The sequence below is a fragment of the Brachyistius frenatus genome, unplaced genomic scaffold (genome assembly GCF_029030835.1).
Source record: "Brachyistius frenatus isolate BFR_SWC_R1_liver_20210118 unplaced genomic scaffold, ASM2903083v1 Contig_173, whole genome shotgun sequence".
Lineage (NCBI taxonomy): Eukaryota > Metazoa > Chordata > Actinopteri > Embiotocidae > Brachyistius > Brachyistius frenatus.
Genome location: NW_027210772.1, coordinates 76,572 through 94,344, shown reverse-complemented (window position 1 = coordinate 94,344; position 17,773 = coordinate 76,572). Strand labels below are relative to the sequence as shown.

General features: G+C 45.2%; 1 protein-coding gene across 1 annotated transcript; it reads right to left on the bottom strand.

Moving 5' to 3' along the window:
• Positions 1-920: 920 nt before the first annotated feature.
• b3galt2 (UDP-Gal:betaGlcNAc beta 1,3-galactosyltransferase, polypeptide 2) lies at positions 921-12,001 on the bottom strand. The gene is made up of 2 exons (XM_069717383.1): positions 11,118-12,001; positions 921-3,436 (listed from the first exon to the last, which is right to left on the bottom strand). The coding sequence occupies exon 2, from the start codon at positions 3,064-3,066 to the stop codon at positions 1,714-1,716; it is 1,353 nt and encodes a 450-aa protein (XP_069573484.1). The 5' UTR covers positions 3,067-3,436; positions 11,118-12,001; the 3' UTR covers positions 921-1,713.
• Positions 12,002-17,773: the final 5,772 nt, after the last annotated feature.

Here is a 17,773-nt window from a genome sequence, read left to right as displayed (position 1 = left end):
ACACGCAGTTTCTGGACATAAAAATATGTAGCATTTGAATGCATCGCCTACCGGCTATATTGATTTTACCATTGCAGACAGCTTTCCGGTGAATTACCGCCACCTTCTGACGGGAGTAATGGATTACAACCAGGCACCGATATTCAAAAATCATGACCCATCCCTAATATATATAAGAAAATATATATATACATTTATAGTAAATATGACATTTGGAACATGTGGTTAATTTTAGTCGTGAGTAATCCGATTACTCTACGTGTCTCTGCACAAATAATAACTTTGGCAACACGAGCCGATAACGTAACCTCACAAGATAACAGGTTCAAAGTGCCCCGAGAGATTTACTAGATCTCCTTGCCAACGCTCTTAAAATGTAACATGACTTCAGAGATAATGATACCCCTGCAGCTTCCAACAAAAGGGCAAAAACCCAGTCACACTCACCAAAAAGCTGGCATTGCATTTTATAATTCTACGTATATCGTTATTTTTATTGAATTATCTACTTTTTTTTTTTTCTAACTATGAGCAAGTAATCGATTTATATCCGTTTAACTGGCAGAATATCAACAGCTATTCTCCGTGAAACCTCCAGTTTATGTGTTGCAACCTGTTTTAAATTGGCAGCGAGTAAATATCCAACATTAACACGTCCATTAGAAGTGCGTTTGACTCGTGTCAAAATCAGCTTTTGCTTTTCGAGGCTGGCTGAAGTGGTCGAGTTCATTATCTCAATATGATGATGTTTTTTTTTTTAGGATTTATGGTCTGCAGTTGGCTAAACTGAAATCCAGTCAACTTTTCTTGTATAATGTAAATATAGATTCTGGAAATGTGAATGTTAAATCATAACAATACGAGCTGTTCTACTGGACGGAGTCCTGAAGGATCCCCACACAAAAAGACACACAAAAAAATGAATTCAGTACATTTAATTGTTAATTGCTTCATCGCACATTTGCTCCAGTGCAGAGTCATACTCAATGTAAAGCTTTAAAAAATACAATCTCAGTCATCTCTGATGTGATTCTGGGTGCTTTCGTGTTGATTTTCTTTTCCAAAATAAAATAATCGTATATGACAGATAAACCTTCTCTTTAGAGGAGTGATAGCTCTTCGACAGCTCTGTTAACGTAAACACTGAGCAACAGGGCAGCATCACTGGTCAACGGCAAAGATTCATATCATTCATTCATATTTAGGTAGTGTTACTTCTCCACATATTACATGAACATTTCCCTTTGTCTGTGTAAACACAAGTGTGTCTTCGTTTTTTTTTTTCTTGTTTTATTTTTTTTTTTTATAGTATTTGTAGAGTGCGACATACTGAACTACTCCCTTCAGAGGAGAACATGAATTACCCACCTTTTCTGTTGGCACCTGAATTATCATCGACACCGCCTCCTCCCTCGAGCTGCAGCCCTTCCTGTGCATGCTCCACATGTTTCCCCCCCAATTCTCCCTTTTTTGTTTTCTTTTTTTTTTTAGAAAGAGCTCGATAGATTTTACAATACGTGACATTTTTTTTTTTTTTTTTTTTCAAATTAAAAAAATAGTTTGGATCATCGACTGTACACAATACCAAAAAACAATGTGCTTTTCCCCCATATAGTGTATAGTGCTGAGTTCGACATGCCCGCCGCCGGCCGGAGTTGCGCCTTCCGTGTTTTGTTTTTTTCTCCCCCCTTCGAGGCGGGTTCAGCGGCCGCGTCACGGCGGCCTCTCTCCGTGGAACTTCCGGTGTCTGTACCTGCCGTTCTTCTCCTTGGTCACGTTGATGCAGGCGTTGTGCTTGTTGGTCTGCAAGTGGTTCCAGTACTTGATGAGTTCGTTGGGCTGGAACTGGTGCGAGGTGATCAGGTGGCTGTACTTGCAACTGGAGTACGACACCCGCCAGTGGTTGAAGAGGAACTCGTTGGGCGGCGGCGCCGGGTCGACGCGCAGCTTCGCCAGGCAGATGCCGACGTAGACGTCCTCCAGGTGCAGCCTGCGTATGCTGAGCGAGGCCTGGTAGATCAGCTCCGCCATGTCCCCTGAGAACACGTACCCCGTGCCTGAGCAGAAGATCGGGTAGCGCTCGCTCGGATACAGCTCGGGCGGCATGTACCACTTGCTGTCCTTGTTTCGGTTCGGCGCGTAGCCCCTCATCAGGTAGCCGGTGAAGTACCTCTGCTTGGGAGGCGTCTCGGGTTTCAGCAGCTTCTGGATGAGGTACTCCGAATTGACGAACATGTCGCTGTCCGTCTTCATCACGTAGGAGGCGTGCGGGCAGTAGGTGGCCACCCAGTTCATGCCCATCAGGGTTTTGATGGTCAGGTTGTAGTAGGTGTCCTGATAGTCCTGCTGGATGATGTCGTGGTGGAGGCGGCTCTCCTCCTCGATGCTGCTCTGGAGGAAGGCGTCCGAGCTCTTTCCCGCGCCGAGCAGGAAGAGGCGGACGAAGCCGAGGCCCATCGCCACGCTCTCGTTCCCCCACGTCTGGCGGATGGCGTCGCGGGCGTCGGCCTGCCGCGGCTCCGCGGCGATGAGGAGGACGAGGAAGGGCGTGCCGTCCCGGCACTTGAAGGGCTCGTTCACGATGTATCGGTAGGGCTGAGCGCTGAGCCTCCCGCCGACACCCATCTCCTTCTCCAAGCTGTTGTTGGCGCTCATGGAGTCCCCCAGCCCCATCACACCCATCCTGCCTCCTCCTCCTCCTCCTCCCCCTCCTCCCCCTCCTCCTCCTCCTCCTCCTCCCGCCTCTCCCGCCGCCCCCTCCGCCTGCTGAGAGCTGAGGTTGAGCAGGGGCTTCGGCGCCACATACCCCGCCTCCCGCCACAGGCTCCTCAGGGAGCTGCTCTGGTTGGCCTCCCCCTTGGGACTGCGGAAGCCCCTGACGGTGTAGGCCAGCGGGTTCTCGCGAGGCCCGCTGCGTCCCGGCAGCCAGTCCTGGTGGCTGAAAAACAAGAAGAGGGTGAAGAGCAGGGCCAGAGAGAGGAGGCCGGCCACGTGGGTCCGAAAGAGCGAACGCTTGACGGTCCAGGTCATCTTGATGGGACAGCAGTGCCGCCGTCTCCACTGCATGGTGCAGATCGGGGTCGCGGGAGGCTGCTGCTGCTGCTGCTGCTGCTGCTGCTCGAGAATGGGCGGCGGCGGCGGTCACATACAGTCACCTCAAACATGTGGTTGCCAACAATCAGAGGGTTATCTGAGCTGGCAGATGGGTCGGAGCGAGCCTCCCGGTAGAGTCGGGGGAACGTTCGAGGCCCCCGGCGCAGCTCGCGGCGAGGTTAAAAGGGCTCCTGGTGGAGCGAGGAAGGCGGCAATTCTCTGGCCAGGGAGGTTTCTCCCCGGCTCGTCTTTGGCACCGTAGACAAACACGGGGTCATGCTCTGTGTCTCGTCTCCTTCAGGATATGATAAGGGTCACCTCCTCTGTGTTTGCTCTCTCTAATCTGAAAAGAGAAAAAAGAAGAAACTGAGAAAAAAAAAAACATCTTGAAAGAAGTCCCAAACCCTCCCGTTCACTGGCGCCGAGCCACACGTCAATTGTCTTGAGTTGCAGATGTGTTTTTATTTCATTCTACTTGTGGCGAGAGTTCGATTCCTAATCATTTTATTTATACTTTGTTTTGAGTAATTCTGAATTAATTTCTTCCAGATGCAAAAGCATCTAATTAGGAGCTTTTCTGTGGATGCAGAGCCCGACGTGGCGAACGTCTCTGTTGGTAAGCTGACTTCACAGTTAGAAAGGGAGACGCTGAACCGACATGACAGCGCTGTAGCATCTTTGATTGGACGGGGACGAGAACACAGCGGGGTTTTGAGCATGTGGCGTTTTGAGGAGAGAACATCTCGAAAGAAAAGAGTCGTGAGCTCGTCAGTGACAGAAGGAAGAAGTGATGCCGTTAAAGTGACGGTGCAGAGATGCAGAATAAGATACTGAATTCTGACGGTAAACACACCTGACGGGTATTTTATACACGACGGCAGGAAATGAGAACATTACCTCGATCTGGAAGTCACCTCACGATTTGTTAAAAACAGTGAAGAATCAAAACTATTCTGTAAATTATTGGTGGAGACAATGAGCCGACTGTCTGGTACGACGGTGCGACGGTGCTTCCTTCCTTCTTACATGTCATTATTCAGCTTAACGCCTGAGGCAGAAGTATAAATTGCAGGTTTGCTCAACGTGGTGCCGGCTAGCGCTACTCGGAGCTGCATCACCTCCCCCTCCCCCCTCCCCGCCCCCGCCACATGTCAACAGCCAGGAAGGAGACCCATCTGTCAAAATGTGTTTTCAGGTTCCAGTGGGTGGTGGTGATAACAGCCTTCACCACCCTTCACCACCATTCACCATCATTCACCACCAATCACCACCATTCACCACCATTCACCATCATTCACCACCAATCACCACCATTCACCACCAATCACCACCATTCACCACCATTCACCACCATTCACCACCAATCACCACCATTCACCACCAATCACCACCATTCACCACCATTCACCATCATTCACCACCAATCACCACCATTCACCACCATTCACTATCAATCACCACCATTCACTATCAATCACCACCATTCACCACCATTCACTATCAATCACCACCATTCACCACCAATCACCACCATTCACTATCAATCACCACCATTCACTATCAATCACCACCATTCACCACCAATCACCACCATTCACTATCAATCACCACCATTCACCACCAATCACCACCATTCACCTTCCACCGCCGGTTATCAAACGCTGCCTGGCGTCTAGTCGACGGCCGGTCCGTCTTATAACGCAAACCAGCACGAGCACGAGGGAGGACGAGGGGACACGACTGAGCACGAGGGGACACGAGGGGACACGAGGGAGCACGAGGGGACACGAGGGAGTACGAGGGGACACAAGGGGACACGGCTGGGCACGAGGTAGGACGAGGGAGCATGAGGGGACACGAAGGGGAACGACTGAGCACGAGGGGACACAAGAGGACACGAGGGGGAACGACTGAGCACGCGGGGACACAAGAGGACACGAGGGGGAACGACTGAGCACGCACGTGGGGCAACGTGGACGCAGCATAAACGACTGCACGTGTCTGTCGGCCCATCGGGGGAGTTTGCGCGTTCACGAAGTCGCCGCAGCAAACAATCGGTTCGCACGAGCACGGCGGCTTCCGTGCATCGACACGTAACGACACACACACACACACACACACACACACACACACACACACACACACACACACACACACACACACACACACACACACACACACACACATTTCTTTTGTGCACACAAAATGCACCGCAGACTTAATGACACACAACAAACACGCTGAACAGGAAATCACTCGTGTGTCTGTTTAGAATCACGCAAAAGATGCACGTGCAGATAATTATGTCCACCCTAGATATACATACATCATCGTTGCTGTGCGTGTGAAGTTAACACACACACACACACACACACACACACACACACACACACACACACACACACACACACACACACACACACACACACACACACACACCGGAGGAAACCGAATATGCCAGCAGAAACTCGGAGGTTGCACTCGACTCTAGTGAATATTAATGCAGCAGCAGTGCAACGGTCTCCGATCCGTCCTTCCTCCCTCAGAGCGTTAATTTACCGACTGCCTGCGTTGCTTCTTTTCTTGTTTATTTGTTCGCTCCCTTTTTAATAACCCGCAACAGCGAGAGCGTCAGTCAGCGCCAGCGCCGCGCGGGGGAGGGTTTTTCTAAACTTCCCCCATTTTCATTTCTCACGTTTGCTCGTTCATCACGACGGCTGACAAGGAACACGATAACCTTTTCAGGGCGAGTGTGCTTTACCCGGCGCGGGCAATTACAGGAGAAGGAGCGAGGGGTCGGGGCCGGCTTTGTTCTTAAAGGTTAACGTACTTTACATCGGAGCATATCCGGCACTCCAAAGATTTTCCGCCGTCACCTAAATGGACATCTAGTTACAGGAGCTCTGATGAAGAGCACCACACACAAGGGGAGGAGGAGGTTGGGGTGGGGGGGGGGGAGAGACGTATACGAGTAAACAACACACGTGAAACCGCCGGGATTCGTGCCCCCCTCCACCTCCACCTCCACCCACCACCCACACCCACACAAAACGCTCGCTCGCAAAAGGACAACCGGCTTTGTTTTGGATTTCCGACGTAAATGTCAATTTCAAAGGGAGATAAGACGTCCATTTTGACTTTTTAGCAAGTACCATTTAATCTGCCAATGCCTCTGCTCATTAATTCATTTTCTTGCCTGCCATCAATGTCACTTCTATGCGAGCCAATTAGTTACACTAGCACTAATTAAAGCCCCAGCGATTCTGAAGCGGTCAATAATCAGAGGGGAGGTGGGGGGGGGGGGTGTTGGAGAGGGGGTGGGGGTCTCTTTCACCACATCAGCCTCCGAAACCGTCGTGGAGGGAATAAACAGAGTGAAGAGAGGAGGGGAAAAATAAATATATGAATAAACACACTTTCAAGGCTCGCACACCGTTTTCCACAGTTTGCTTTTGTTGTTCCGGTGCCTGAAAGCGGCCTCGGCCCGACGTCGACGAGGGTCCGACCTTCGCTCGGTGAAACACTGCACTTTGCGATCGTGACACATTTTTCCCGGGGAAAAATTGCAGCTCCCGTTTACGAGGCGTTCAGAGCGGCTGCTCACCGAAGTCGGAGGTTAAATTCTGCTTCGCCGAGCGGCCGCCGCTACGTTTACGATTCGTTTTGATGCTGAAGTTGCGTCGCGACGCGCGGACCTTCACCGGGGCAAAGACGGGTTCTTAAAATGAGCAAAACACGACCGCGACAAAGACATCATGGATGTCGTTTCAACTTTTCTTTTCTCAGTTCATTGTTTTTGCAACGTTATGGCAGAAAATGATGAATAATCACCATTAAAACGGCTTCTTTTATCCAGCTAACTATAAAAGCTAAAAGGATATTCATTTTAATATCGTATAAAGACAGAAGTGGCAAATGTTTGGCATCTTAACTGGAAAAGTGTCTGAAATGAAATGAAAATAGAATAGAATTGAAGTGTATACTTCAGTACATCAGGCAGTAGTGGACACCGAGTACTTCTGTACTTTTACCTCAGCAGAGTAGATTCATCTGGTAAAGTATTTTATTCTCTGTAAAGCATCTAAATACTTCCTCGAGCATTAGTTTAACAACTCAAGTGTGGTGACAAATCTCAAGTTACACAAGACATGCAGATCAGAAAGATGACTTTTTTTCTGTTGAATATGACGAAGGTTTTTATATTTTTGCTGTAGAAAGCTTGCAATAACGTCTTTTCGACATCCAAACCTTTTTGCAGGGAAAGGAGAGCTCGGTTCCTTCTGAACGTCGGGAGCGCTGCTCTTCACCGAGGAGTCGCCGGCCATGAAGTTTGTGTCCGTTTCTCTGCTTTTGAGTCGGGTGAGAATGAAGTTGTTACGCCCACAAAAACAGGAAGCCAGTATTTGCCACTGCTTTGCTTGTTCAACGGCATTCTTCGATGTTTGCGTTTGACGAAACACCGAAACCAGACTGAGTTGGTTTCACCGCCACTATAGCAACAACTTTTTAACGACTCCCGTTTCGGCCGCTCAACAGCGCTGTCATTTTCCGACGGTTGTTTACCATGTGACTGCCAATGAAACCGGTAAATCAGAGGTGGGGGTTGAAGTTGGTGTCGCTCTTCCTCATTTCCAGCTTTGGCCCCGATTGTTCTTCAGCAACGAGAAGAGCAGGATATTTACAGTCACGAGCGAACCGCAATGTTTCATCAAAAATGGACTGATAAGACTTTTCTTTTTCTTTCCAGACCAATCAGATCAAACACCTTTATCCAAAGAGTGGTTTTAAACTGGTTGGTATTGTTTTAATTTGACCGATATACAGGTTTGAATTCAAACTGCCAATGTATCCGTTACATTTTGCTCACCATTTGATTATTTATCCACTGCTTTTATTTCAGCCTTATATATACTAGTTTTCCGTATTAGCCATTAGTTTAGCTCACCATTTCAGCGGTTTCCATTAGCCAACTTTTATTTCAAACATTTACTTGCATATCTACTTCATCTTCAGTTCAAACTACTAGTTTTGATCGTTTCTTATTATTCTGTGGCTTATTTCAACGGTTTATCCGCGTTAGCTAACCATTTCAACTGTTCATCGTTATTGTTCAACCTTTAATTGTGATCGTTAGAAAACCGCTGAGGAAACCGAGATTACGCAAACTATTTCAGCTGCTTATGCATTTTAGCGAACTATTTCAACTATTTCAATCAGCAAAGTGAATTTCGACTACAGATCAACTACCTTTTCAACTCCTTTAACAGTTTCACCTGTTCATTTGCAGCAATCTTGTTATATTCATCCTCTCCTTATAGCGACCTAGATAATCATTTGCCCGTGACTTTAGATGTCTCTGCTCGTTTGCTTCCAGGTAACTGCAGAACTATCCTTGGTTGAAATAGTACATTTGCTTTTTGGCTTATAAATCTTAATCTAATTTATGAGTGAAATTTCCTCGAGCTTCTTTAGTGGTTCATAAACTTTATATCCAAACAGATTCTTAAAATTTAAATTTCAAGTCGATGTATTAAGTGCACTTAAAGGCTGTTTGAGACTCATTTAGTTTTTCAGAAGTACTATATTATTCTGCAGCATTAATTAAATAGGATCAGTACTATCACGATGAAAAATATATATTTTGAAATGAAATGCGTTCTATTGCATTGTAGTGGTGCAGTTTCTAAATTAAACAACTGGTCAACAGGTGACGGTGTCCCGCTAGAGGGATCATTGTGAAATAAAAATGTCTCTGCGACTCAAACGTAACCCTAAAACGTACTTCTTAAGATATCTGCAGATAAATAATACAATCCGTTCACACGACTCAAAAACAACAGAAGAAAAAGGAATGTGTTGTGCTCGGTTGCAGTTAAAAAAAAAATTCAACAGCAACATCGCTCTACAAAAAAAAAAAAAAAAAAACCACCAAAAAAACCCAGCAGTGCCCGTGTTCCTTTATATAATCCACAGACTTCACAGTGTACCTTTTTTGACGATGACAAACTTGCTGTCCAAGAAACAGAGAGAGAGAGAGAGAGATTGTTTTAGGAGGAGCATGAGCGAGCCAACCCCTTTGCAAAATGTTGTTTGTGGAGTGCGACTTGACGAGTAAGACCGCAGGGATGGGGAGGGTTGTGTTTTCACTAAGTGTTGCAGAGCGCATGAGTGACACTGGACGGCCAGCTGTTTGTTTTTTTATTGTATTTATTTATTTTTTTACCCTTTATCACTAGAGGCTGGTCAGATGTGGGCCAGGCCACTCGAGCCCCTCCGTCACACAACATGACAAACATCTGATGCTTAAAGGGTCAGTTCACCCAAATTAATAGAAAAACTTCTGCAGCTATCCGAGAAGGCAGTTCGGTTTTTATTCGCCCTGGTTTTGAGGCGGCCGTCTTTATAATGAGAGGGAGGTGCTTTGTTTTGATAGGAAATCGAATCTAATGAAAACTGTTCCAGTGATGACTGAGAATAACAGGAACTCGGTTTCTTCATGGACACTTTTGCAGGTGCATTTTTAGAGCTGAATCTCTTTGTCCATCACGCAATTATCTGATCAACAGATAATGAATCAGGAACTGTTATTATAATCATTTCAGATCAAAATTACAACCAGTTTTCAAGTAAAATCGCCAAGTGTCGGTTGTTTTTCTTTGCTTAATGTGACACTAAACGGATTTTCTTTGGATTTTGGATTGCTGATGAGATTTTAGGGAAACAAATTTTTGTTTGTTTTCCTGACATTTTATGAACTCAATCATTTTTTTTTTATCAAAAAGTGGAAAAGGCAGAAAATCTGATAATTATGTAACAGTTGCAGCTCTAAATTCAAGACATATATTTTAACATTTCAATGCGATGAGCTCCACAAATTCACCAACATCTGAGAAAATGCGTTGAACTGGCCCTTTAATGCACAAAGCCGTATAATGAAGAGACACAACACGACATTGAGATTAATTTTGACCTTTAAAAAGGCTGTAAGAAAAGGATGGAGCTGCCTCTTAAAGAAACTACACTCAAAAATACAAGAGACCTCTGGGAAATAAAGCGTCGTCAGCACGGAGCTACTGTAGCAGCAGTAAATATTATATGACAGTGATTTTCTTCCACTCACGGAGAATGAAATCTACGTCTTCTCTAATTGTGCCAGCGGATTTAATTCTTGCGGCATGTTCTGTTTAACTTTGCTGATATAAAGCAGACTCTTTTTTTTTTTTTTTTTTTTCCTCGAGGATGTCGGTTCAGACGCCACAGCAATAAATTATGAGGTGGTTTGAAAAATTAGACCCCTTTAAAGTTTAAAGTCTAGTGGGCAGAGTGAACACCCAGATGGTCAGGTTAACGAGAGGTTTTTTTTAAAATTTTATTTTCATGTCCATCTCAGCATTTAGCAGATATCCCCGAGTATGCAGCGTCCTCAGTGCCAAATGGTTCAGGCAGCTTGACGTGATGAAGTGGATAAAAAGCCCTGTTAATTGAACTGGATCAATGGAAACTCTCGCCTCTCGGCAGGTCCGCGGGGGGCGGGAGGGGGTTCCTAAACTTTAATACGTGAATGGATACACTGTGGACTACTGACCCCTATTCGATAACACTGATTTTACCCCTCAGGGATCTCCATACGTTGAAGCAAAAAATAACTCCTGCTCAGGGGCGAGGAGGTAACAGAAGCTGTCACCAACATGCATCCTTCGGGAGTGAAGTAATGGGGAAAAAAAAAAAAAACATCTTAAGTATTCTTAATTTTCAAGAGTTGCACCTGCCTGGAGGGGGAGGAGGGTGGGGAGGGGGCTGCCTGTCACTGCAACATTTAAAGGGAGCCACTGGAGGTCCAGAAAGTGTATGAGATGCATGCTCTTGGGACAAAGGTGTGCGGGGGGAGAGTGATTGATGGATAGGTGGATCTTAGTCTGGGCGGCTGGGGAAGGTGGATGTAATGGAGGGGAGAGGAGGGCGAGGGAAGGCTAAATGAATAATGAGGATGTGGAGGGCTGATGAGACGTGCAAGTGCTGCGTACCTCCTCCTCCTCATGCTGCTGCTGCGGCTGCTGACAGGGCTGCGGTCGGCTGACAGAGTGCGTGAGCCCCGGTGCCTTCACCCGCCATCACCGCCTCCTACACCCGGGCTTCTTAATGCGTCCCCTCCGTCTGCTCCTTCCCCTCTGATCGCGCTGACACTGGATTTGTTACGTCCCTCCTCGTCCTCATCCCCACAGGCTCAACAAACCTGCAGGTTTTTTTTTTTTTTGGTTTCTCCTCCTGCCGCTGCGCCTCCTCCTCCTCCTCCTCCTCCTCCTCCTCTCCTGCTCCTTGTGTCCGTTTAATACAGCTCTCCTCTACCTCACTACTTCAAATAGGTTTCTTTGTATCGCCTCGCTGTTTCACTGTTGTTGCCCGATCTCATCCCAAGTTTATCCGCCCTCCTCCGGAGGTGTTATTCAATGCAGAAATGTAAAGAGGAAACACCACAGCGTCCCCGAACGTCTATCCGGAGCCCCAAATCCGCTGGAAGGGTGGGAGAGCAGCGGCAACGGAGCAGCAGGAGCGCGGCTGGTACTTCACGATGCTCAGCGGGCTGATGCGCCGAAGAGGCGCGGCGAAAATCAGCGGTGGAAAACAGAATATAAAAATAATATCATCTCCCACCTCCTGAGTCCAATCACTGCCAAAACATGTTCCCCGAGTCCTGGAGGTAAAAACAATAAGTCATCTACCTTCCACCTCCCCGCCTCGCTGTCAGTCCGCCCCTTCTTGTGTCTTCCCCTCTCCCGGATCTTTTTCTCCTGCTCCGTCTCGGGGACCGAGCTCCTGTCGAATTCCTCAGCCGGCCAAGGCAGCTGCTGGCCGGGGAACGCTGGCTGTCAGGCAACGCTACACTGACGGAACTCTACCACGTCACTGCATTCTTAGCGGAGCACCTCACGTGACCCAGTTAGTCGCTCATGCTACGTTCATGGGGCGTGAGTTAAAAAATAAATAAATAAATAAATAAATATAAAATCACCCTTCACATAAACACGCCCCAACTCAAAGTGTGTTCCTTCACACAATGTTATAATTAACACTTGATAAAGGTACAGTCCGTATAATTACTGGTTATATTCATTTTTCTGGGCCACAGTAATAAGAGCCTTTGAGGACAGCATAGCCTAACGAGAAAGTTATTACATTTGAAATATTGCTGAATTTCATGGCTCTCCTACAATATGAAGATACACGTGAGACATTTAAATTTCAAGTATTTTTTTTTTTAGTTTTAGAGACTTTTAAGTTCCTTTTTGGTTTTTCCACGTCGATAACATTAAAATTCCAAATTCCTTCATAAAAATAGCGCTGCAGGCCCTTAAAAGCTACGAAAACAAAACCTGAGGGCCTCAAACCATTTCTTTGGAAATACATTTCAATTAAAACAAGTTGCCTTTTGAGTAGAAAACGGAAGCTGTAGCCAAGTGGATACCCTTTTGTCTGGATGCTCTAGTGTACTTTTGGCCGGAGATTGTTTGAACTTTGGCTTCCAACTGTCACGATATTTGGGGAATGTACCAGATGGAAAGACAAGAAGATCTACTTATCTTATCCGCTTGTGGCTCAAAGGTGTTTCTATTCTCATTTACGACATCACTGTGTCTTTATCTTGTGACCTACGCCCAAAATCAAATACAAAGGGAATATGGGTGACTGTCAATTGTTTGTCACACTGTATAAAAGATGCCCTACGCAGGAGTGACGTGGACACCTTCCTTTGAGTGTACACGTATTTGCTCCTTCTTGCCAGAATAAATGTCCGACATGTTTGATTTTGAATCCAGCCTCTGAGTAATTTTTCCAACAGCGCCACACTGCTGTTTCAACATGACAGCAAACACAAAGTCAGGTCCGGTTTGCTGCTGAAGCCTGTTATCACCCTTTCCGATGCCTTGGGGATGAGTGCTGTGACCTCACCGCCCTCATTAACAGTCACCGATTTGGAATGATATGGAATAAGAGGACAATCATACGCACGTCCATTGAGAACACTCAATATGTCAACTTTAATCAAATCAATAACTGGTTTAAATATGCGTGTATTTAATTAAACCAACAAAGGAATGAAATGTTGTCAGTGCTGTGAGTGCTAAATGGAAAATGTGCAGCTTTTGTTGTGCGAGTTGTCACTTTGAAATGTGCGATTGCGGGATCAAAACAATATCAAGTGTACAAAAAAAAAAAAAAATCCACCCTTTTTTTTCTGGCTGTAATTCATTTAACATCAAATCTTTGCCCATTCCAACAAACCTCGAAATCACAATCGGTGTCTTCCACATTAAAGCTGAGCTGCACGTGTTCTTTAAAAGGAGGGAGCTAAATTCTTCTACATTTCCCACATCCACATGAACGCAGCATCCCCCCCCCTCCCTGTGTGCAGGGGTTGGGGGGGGGGGGATTTAAGTCCATAAGACTGAAGGCACGGTGGCCAGTGGTTGTCTGGTAACAGCTGGATTTGCCACCATTGTGCTCTTTGTTTAACACTAGCCTGTAATGCTTCTCCCTGGACGCAGCCTTTCTTTCTTTTTTTTAATAACAAACTGAAAATGTGACTACATTAGTAATGCATCATTATGCACACATGATTACAAACTATATTTTGCATTATTTCACATCTACACCACCAAAATAAAAACAAACAAAGCAATGTTGTCCGTGACCTGGTGGCGGCGCCGACTGTTCCGCCTCCACGACGATGAAACCCTACCCGCCTCATTAATGACTTATAGACTCCGTCAGCCCTCGGTCATGTTTACACTCGTGCGCCTCCAGAGACCGACGGGTTTCTCGAATGAGGGATGAAAGCGGCTCGTCTCTCTTACTCTCGGCAGAAGTGGAGCAGATGGAATTATGGCTCACTCCAAAAAAAAAAAAAAAAATCAAGCTCTTGTGAGCTTGCGTTTTTTTTTTTTTTTTTTTTTGACTACCACTACCGCGGGGAGACAGTAAGCCGGCGGGAGAGCGGCCGTCTCGCAGGCACTGTAAATATTGTAAGGTGGCACCCGCAGCATGCGAGCACAGGTGACTGAATAATTAATAGGAGCCGTGTCTTTGACAGAAATGCTTTGGAGGCCATTAGCTCGGCTACCTGGCCGGCGAGAGCGTATTTGTCAAAAAGAAAGTAATGCCAGGGCGGTGATTGATTTCCCCGTGGCTGCCAGGTTAGAAGCGGCGCGCCTTTGTGCATTAATATCACGTGGCATCTATTAGATAGGTGACTTCCTCAACTTGTCTGGCCCCGGCGTCTCGAAAAATGTAAATTGTCATCATTAATTGCTGGAGCTCGGGGAGTATCTCCGAACACCACGTCTGGCTCTCCTCCTGCTGTATCTCCGAGAGGAAAAAAAACAACAAAAAACGTCCGCTGCACGCATACAAATGCTCAGATGTCCTCGTGTTACAGTAGGCGTACGCACACATACTTTATTACTTTTAAAATGTCTCTGAATTTGCGTTTTTCATGAACTATATTGCAGCTGTTGTAATGTGATCTCACCAAATGAAAAAGAAATACACCCAGGTCATGAAGAGCAAAGTCAATGAAAGCATGTGTGCGCTTTGGCACGAAGTGAGGCGCTATTCACAAAATGGGACTGCTGCGAAAAAGCTAAATAAAGATAGAGGCCACATTTGTCTTTATTGTGTTTTTGTTTTCGTTTCAAAGACGCCACTGAAAAGTGAAAAAATAGGAAAGTACAGCCGGGTTTTTTTTTTTCTTCTGTGCAAACAGTCCGGCATTTACATAGCAACCTGGAAACCCTTTCACATTTGAATAATTTCTAATTTCTATGCTTTCAGTCACGGTCAATTCACCATATTGGCCAATTCTGAAAAAAAAAAAAAAAAAAGAAGCTAAATGACACGGCAAATAATGCAGCTCTATCTCCCTGTTTATTACGAGTTTCCCCAATAGGTCAGCCAATTGCTTTTTTTTTTTTTTCTTTGCTCTAATTCTTTGTAAAGTACATTTTCCTGCGGTGTTTTTTTCCCCGTACTTTACTTTCTTTCTTATTCTCTGAGACGCTGCTGCGAGAAGGACAGGTTGGTTATCTAAACGCAACGGCTTTTAAGAAATGCAGCCTCAGATGAAATGTGAGCTGTTATTGCTTCTTTTAAAAGAGTGCAGTCGCAATATCCTGTGGCAGAGCCTCGAGTGCAGGCCGGCATGTCTCTGTGAATGTCTTTGCCTTCACTCAGACTCAGGCCTTCCGCTCGGCGAACATATATCAGGGGGGGGGATCAACTCTGTTGTAGCAGAGGACACAATTAAGAGCATTATTTCACTCGATTTCATTGGATTAACTGGGCGCGTTGACTAAAGCGGGGGGGAAATACCTCCGCACCGGCAATCAACACATTTTAATTTTATGCCTGCGTGCCCAGATTAAGTTAATAAATGCATGGTGTCAAACGTTTGGCACTTATACAGTAATGAGGAAGAAAAAAAACACCAAAAAAAACGCCTTCAATGGTGTGTCAGATGCACTCAGCCACATTGATCACAAAGTCAAAACGTAATGCGTGTCAGATCCATATGAAAAGGCATTTCCTGGGCAGATCCAATCAGAATAATGCATGCGATTCAGACAGTTGGCAGCCTGTTCAGATAGTAGCACGCCTGTCACAAGAGATTGTCTGGATTCCCGCAGATGGGCAACAAAAAGAGCAGCGTTTACTGTCAATAAATGGAGATAGAATAATGGGGACCGGCGTACATGGAGGGTCGTGTGCGGTTGTTGTTTTTTTCCTTCCTCTTTGGATGGAGAAATCTGATATCTGTTTGTATACAGGTGACACATTTTAATTCCACGTGAAAATCTACCACAGCGACATTCAATCACATGGGCGGGGACACAAGATGCTCGTCGTTGCCCGAGCGAAATGAAAGTCAGAGCTGTCTAATCGTCAGTGCCAGATATAAATGTGGTCAGACAAGTCGGAGATCCGGCCACGAAGTAGGAATGAAGCCATGTAAACAAGAAGAGCCGCAGGCGAACGCAGGAAGTCGTGGGTAGACGGTTACAAGGCTACATGACATTTCTTTTTTTTTATGGCACGAGAATATTGTGATCACATAATTAAGAGCCAGTACAGTCAAATTTGAAAAACAAAAACAACAAAAAACAGTGAGATGATAAATGTAGAAGGCGTTTGTAAAGACGAAAGAGTTAACGAACGGACCGCTTTGGAAATCTGAAGTTTAATCTCGAGAATCTGTCGAAAAGGTCAAAAAGAAGAAAAAAGAAAAAGGAGTGTGAATCTGTGAAATATGAGGACCAAAGTATCTGTTGAATGCAATTCAACTTTTTATTGATTTAAGTCTCAAGGTCACTTAAGGTCAGGTTTGTTTTCCCCTGAAAGTCCGAATCAAAAAAACCAAGGTTTATGTTTTTGGTACATTTGATCCGGTTAGTTTTGGTTTCACAAACGATTTTTCGAAGAGCTTTGCATGACATACACACCTACAGAACGTCTTGTTATGATCACCTTCGTGGGCTGCGCTCCCTGAACCTGACATTGATTGGTTTGTAGGCGGATGTGCGCTTGATGTTGGCCTGTTTTCAATTTGGCCTGAATTGGAAATAAAATAAAATTATGAACATATTCATTTTGTTGACATCATACTATTATTATTATTATTATTATATTATTATTATGAAAAAAAATTCCCCCCAGAAAATAAGTTGTACATTTTGGGAATGTTATGCGTTTTGTTAGGTTGGCTTGATTTCTTCGTTGGACCAAATTCCTTGAAATTGAAAGGATGACGATGGCCTGCATCAACTTCCTGTGATTGGTCCAAAAGTCTGAACTGGTGTTTTTATACTGTAAACAAACCGAACCATAGTTCAGTTGGATCTGGACCGCGACTAGACCTTCTTTGGTTGGACCAAATGTTGGTCCTTTGGTTCAGACCATAGTGTGAAAGCACTTTTAGGTTTGATTGATATTCTACTTCTTCAAATCCATCTTTTTTTTGCCATTTAAACCAATCAAAGCATTGTCGACTTGTCCCGTTCCATGTAACATGTGATAACATGCTATCAACAAGGTCAAAAGCTTGTTTTAACCACATGGTTGCGCGTTCGTAGCCTATTGATTAATTCCCACACCACATATCCGCCGCCCTGTTCCCACTTCTCGTCTATTACTGGCACTCAAATAAACACTAAAGAACAGAGAGCAGAGCAGAACCTTTCTTAGACTTATCTACATTAAAGAGCATTATGTTTTTCCTAAACCTTCGTGCTCAGTGAACAGCCTCGCAGCACTTTCTCATCATGCATAATAAAAAGATATTTATCTGTATTCTAACACACAAGAAAGAAAATTATACGATTTCATTATATTTCAGCTATAATTCCCTTCCAGGCTGATGCAACACATGATAACATAAACAACTCATATTTAAAGCGGTGCTCGACTGACTCTTGTAAGTGGATAATCATCCTAATCCGTCACTTAATACATGCTTCAGATTTCAACATGTGCTCTACCATTATTTGATTAGTTTGATATTAATATGTTTTAAAGAGGTGTGGAGCGTAGGAGTGAGGCGGAGTGGTTAGAGAGGCCGTCTATCAGTTATATTCAAGGCTCTGTGTGGGCCTCCAGACACCTGGATAAAAAGTCCTCAGCCAAGAGACGA

Excerpts from the sequence above, each read along its gene's own strand:
- b3galt2 (XM_069717383.1), bottom strand. The coding sequence starts at position 3,066 with ATGCAGTGGAGACGGCGGCACTGCTGTCCCATCAAGATGACCTGGACC.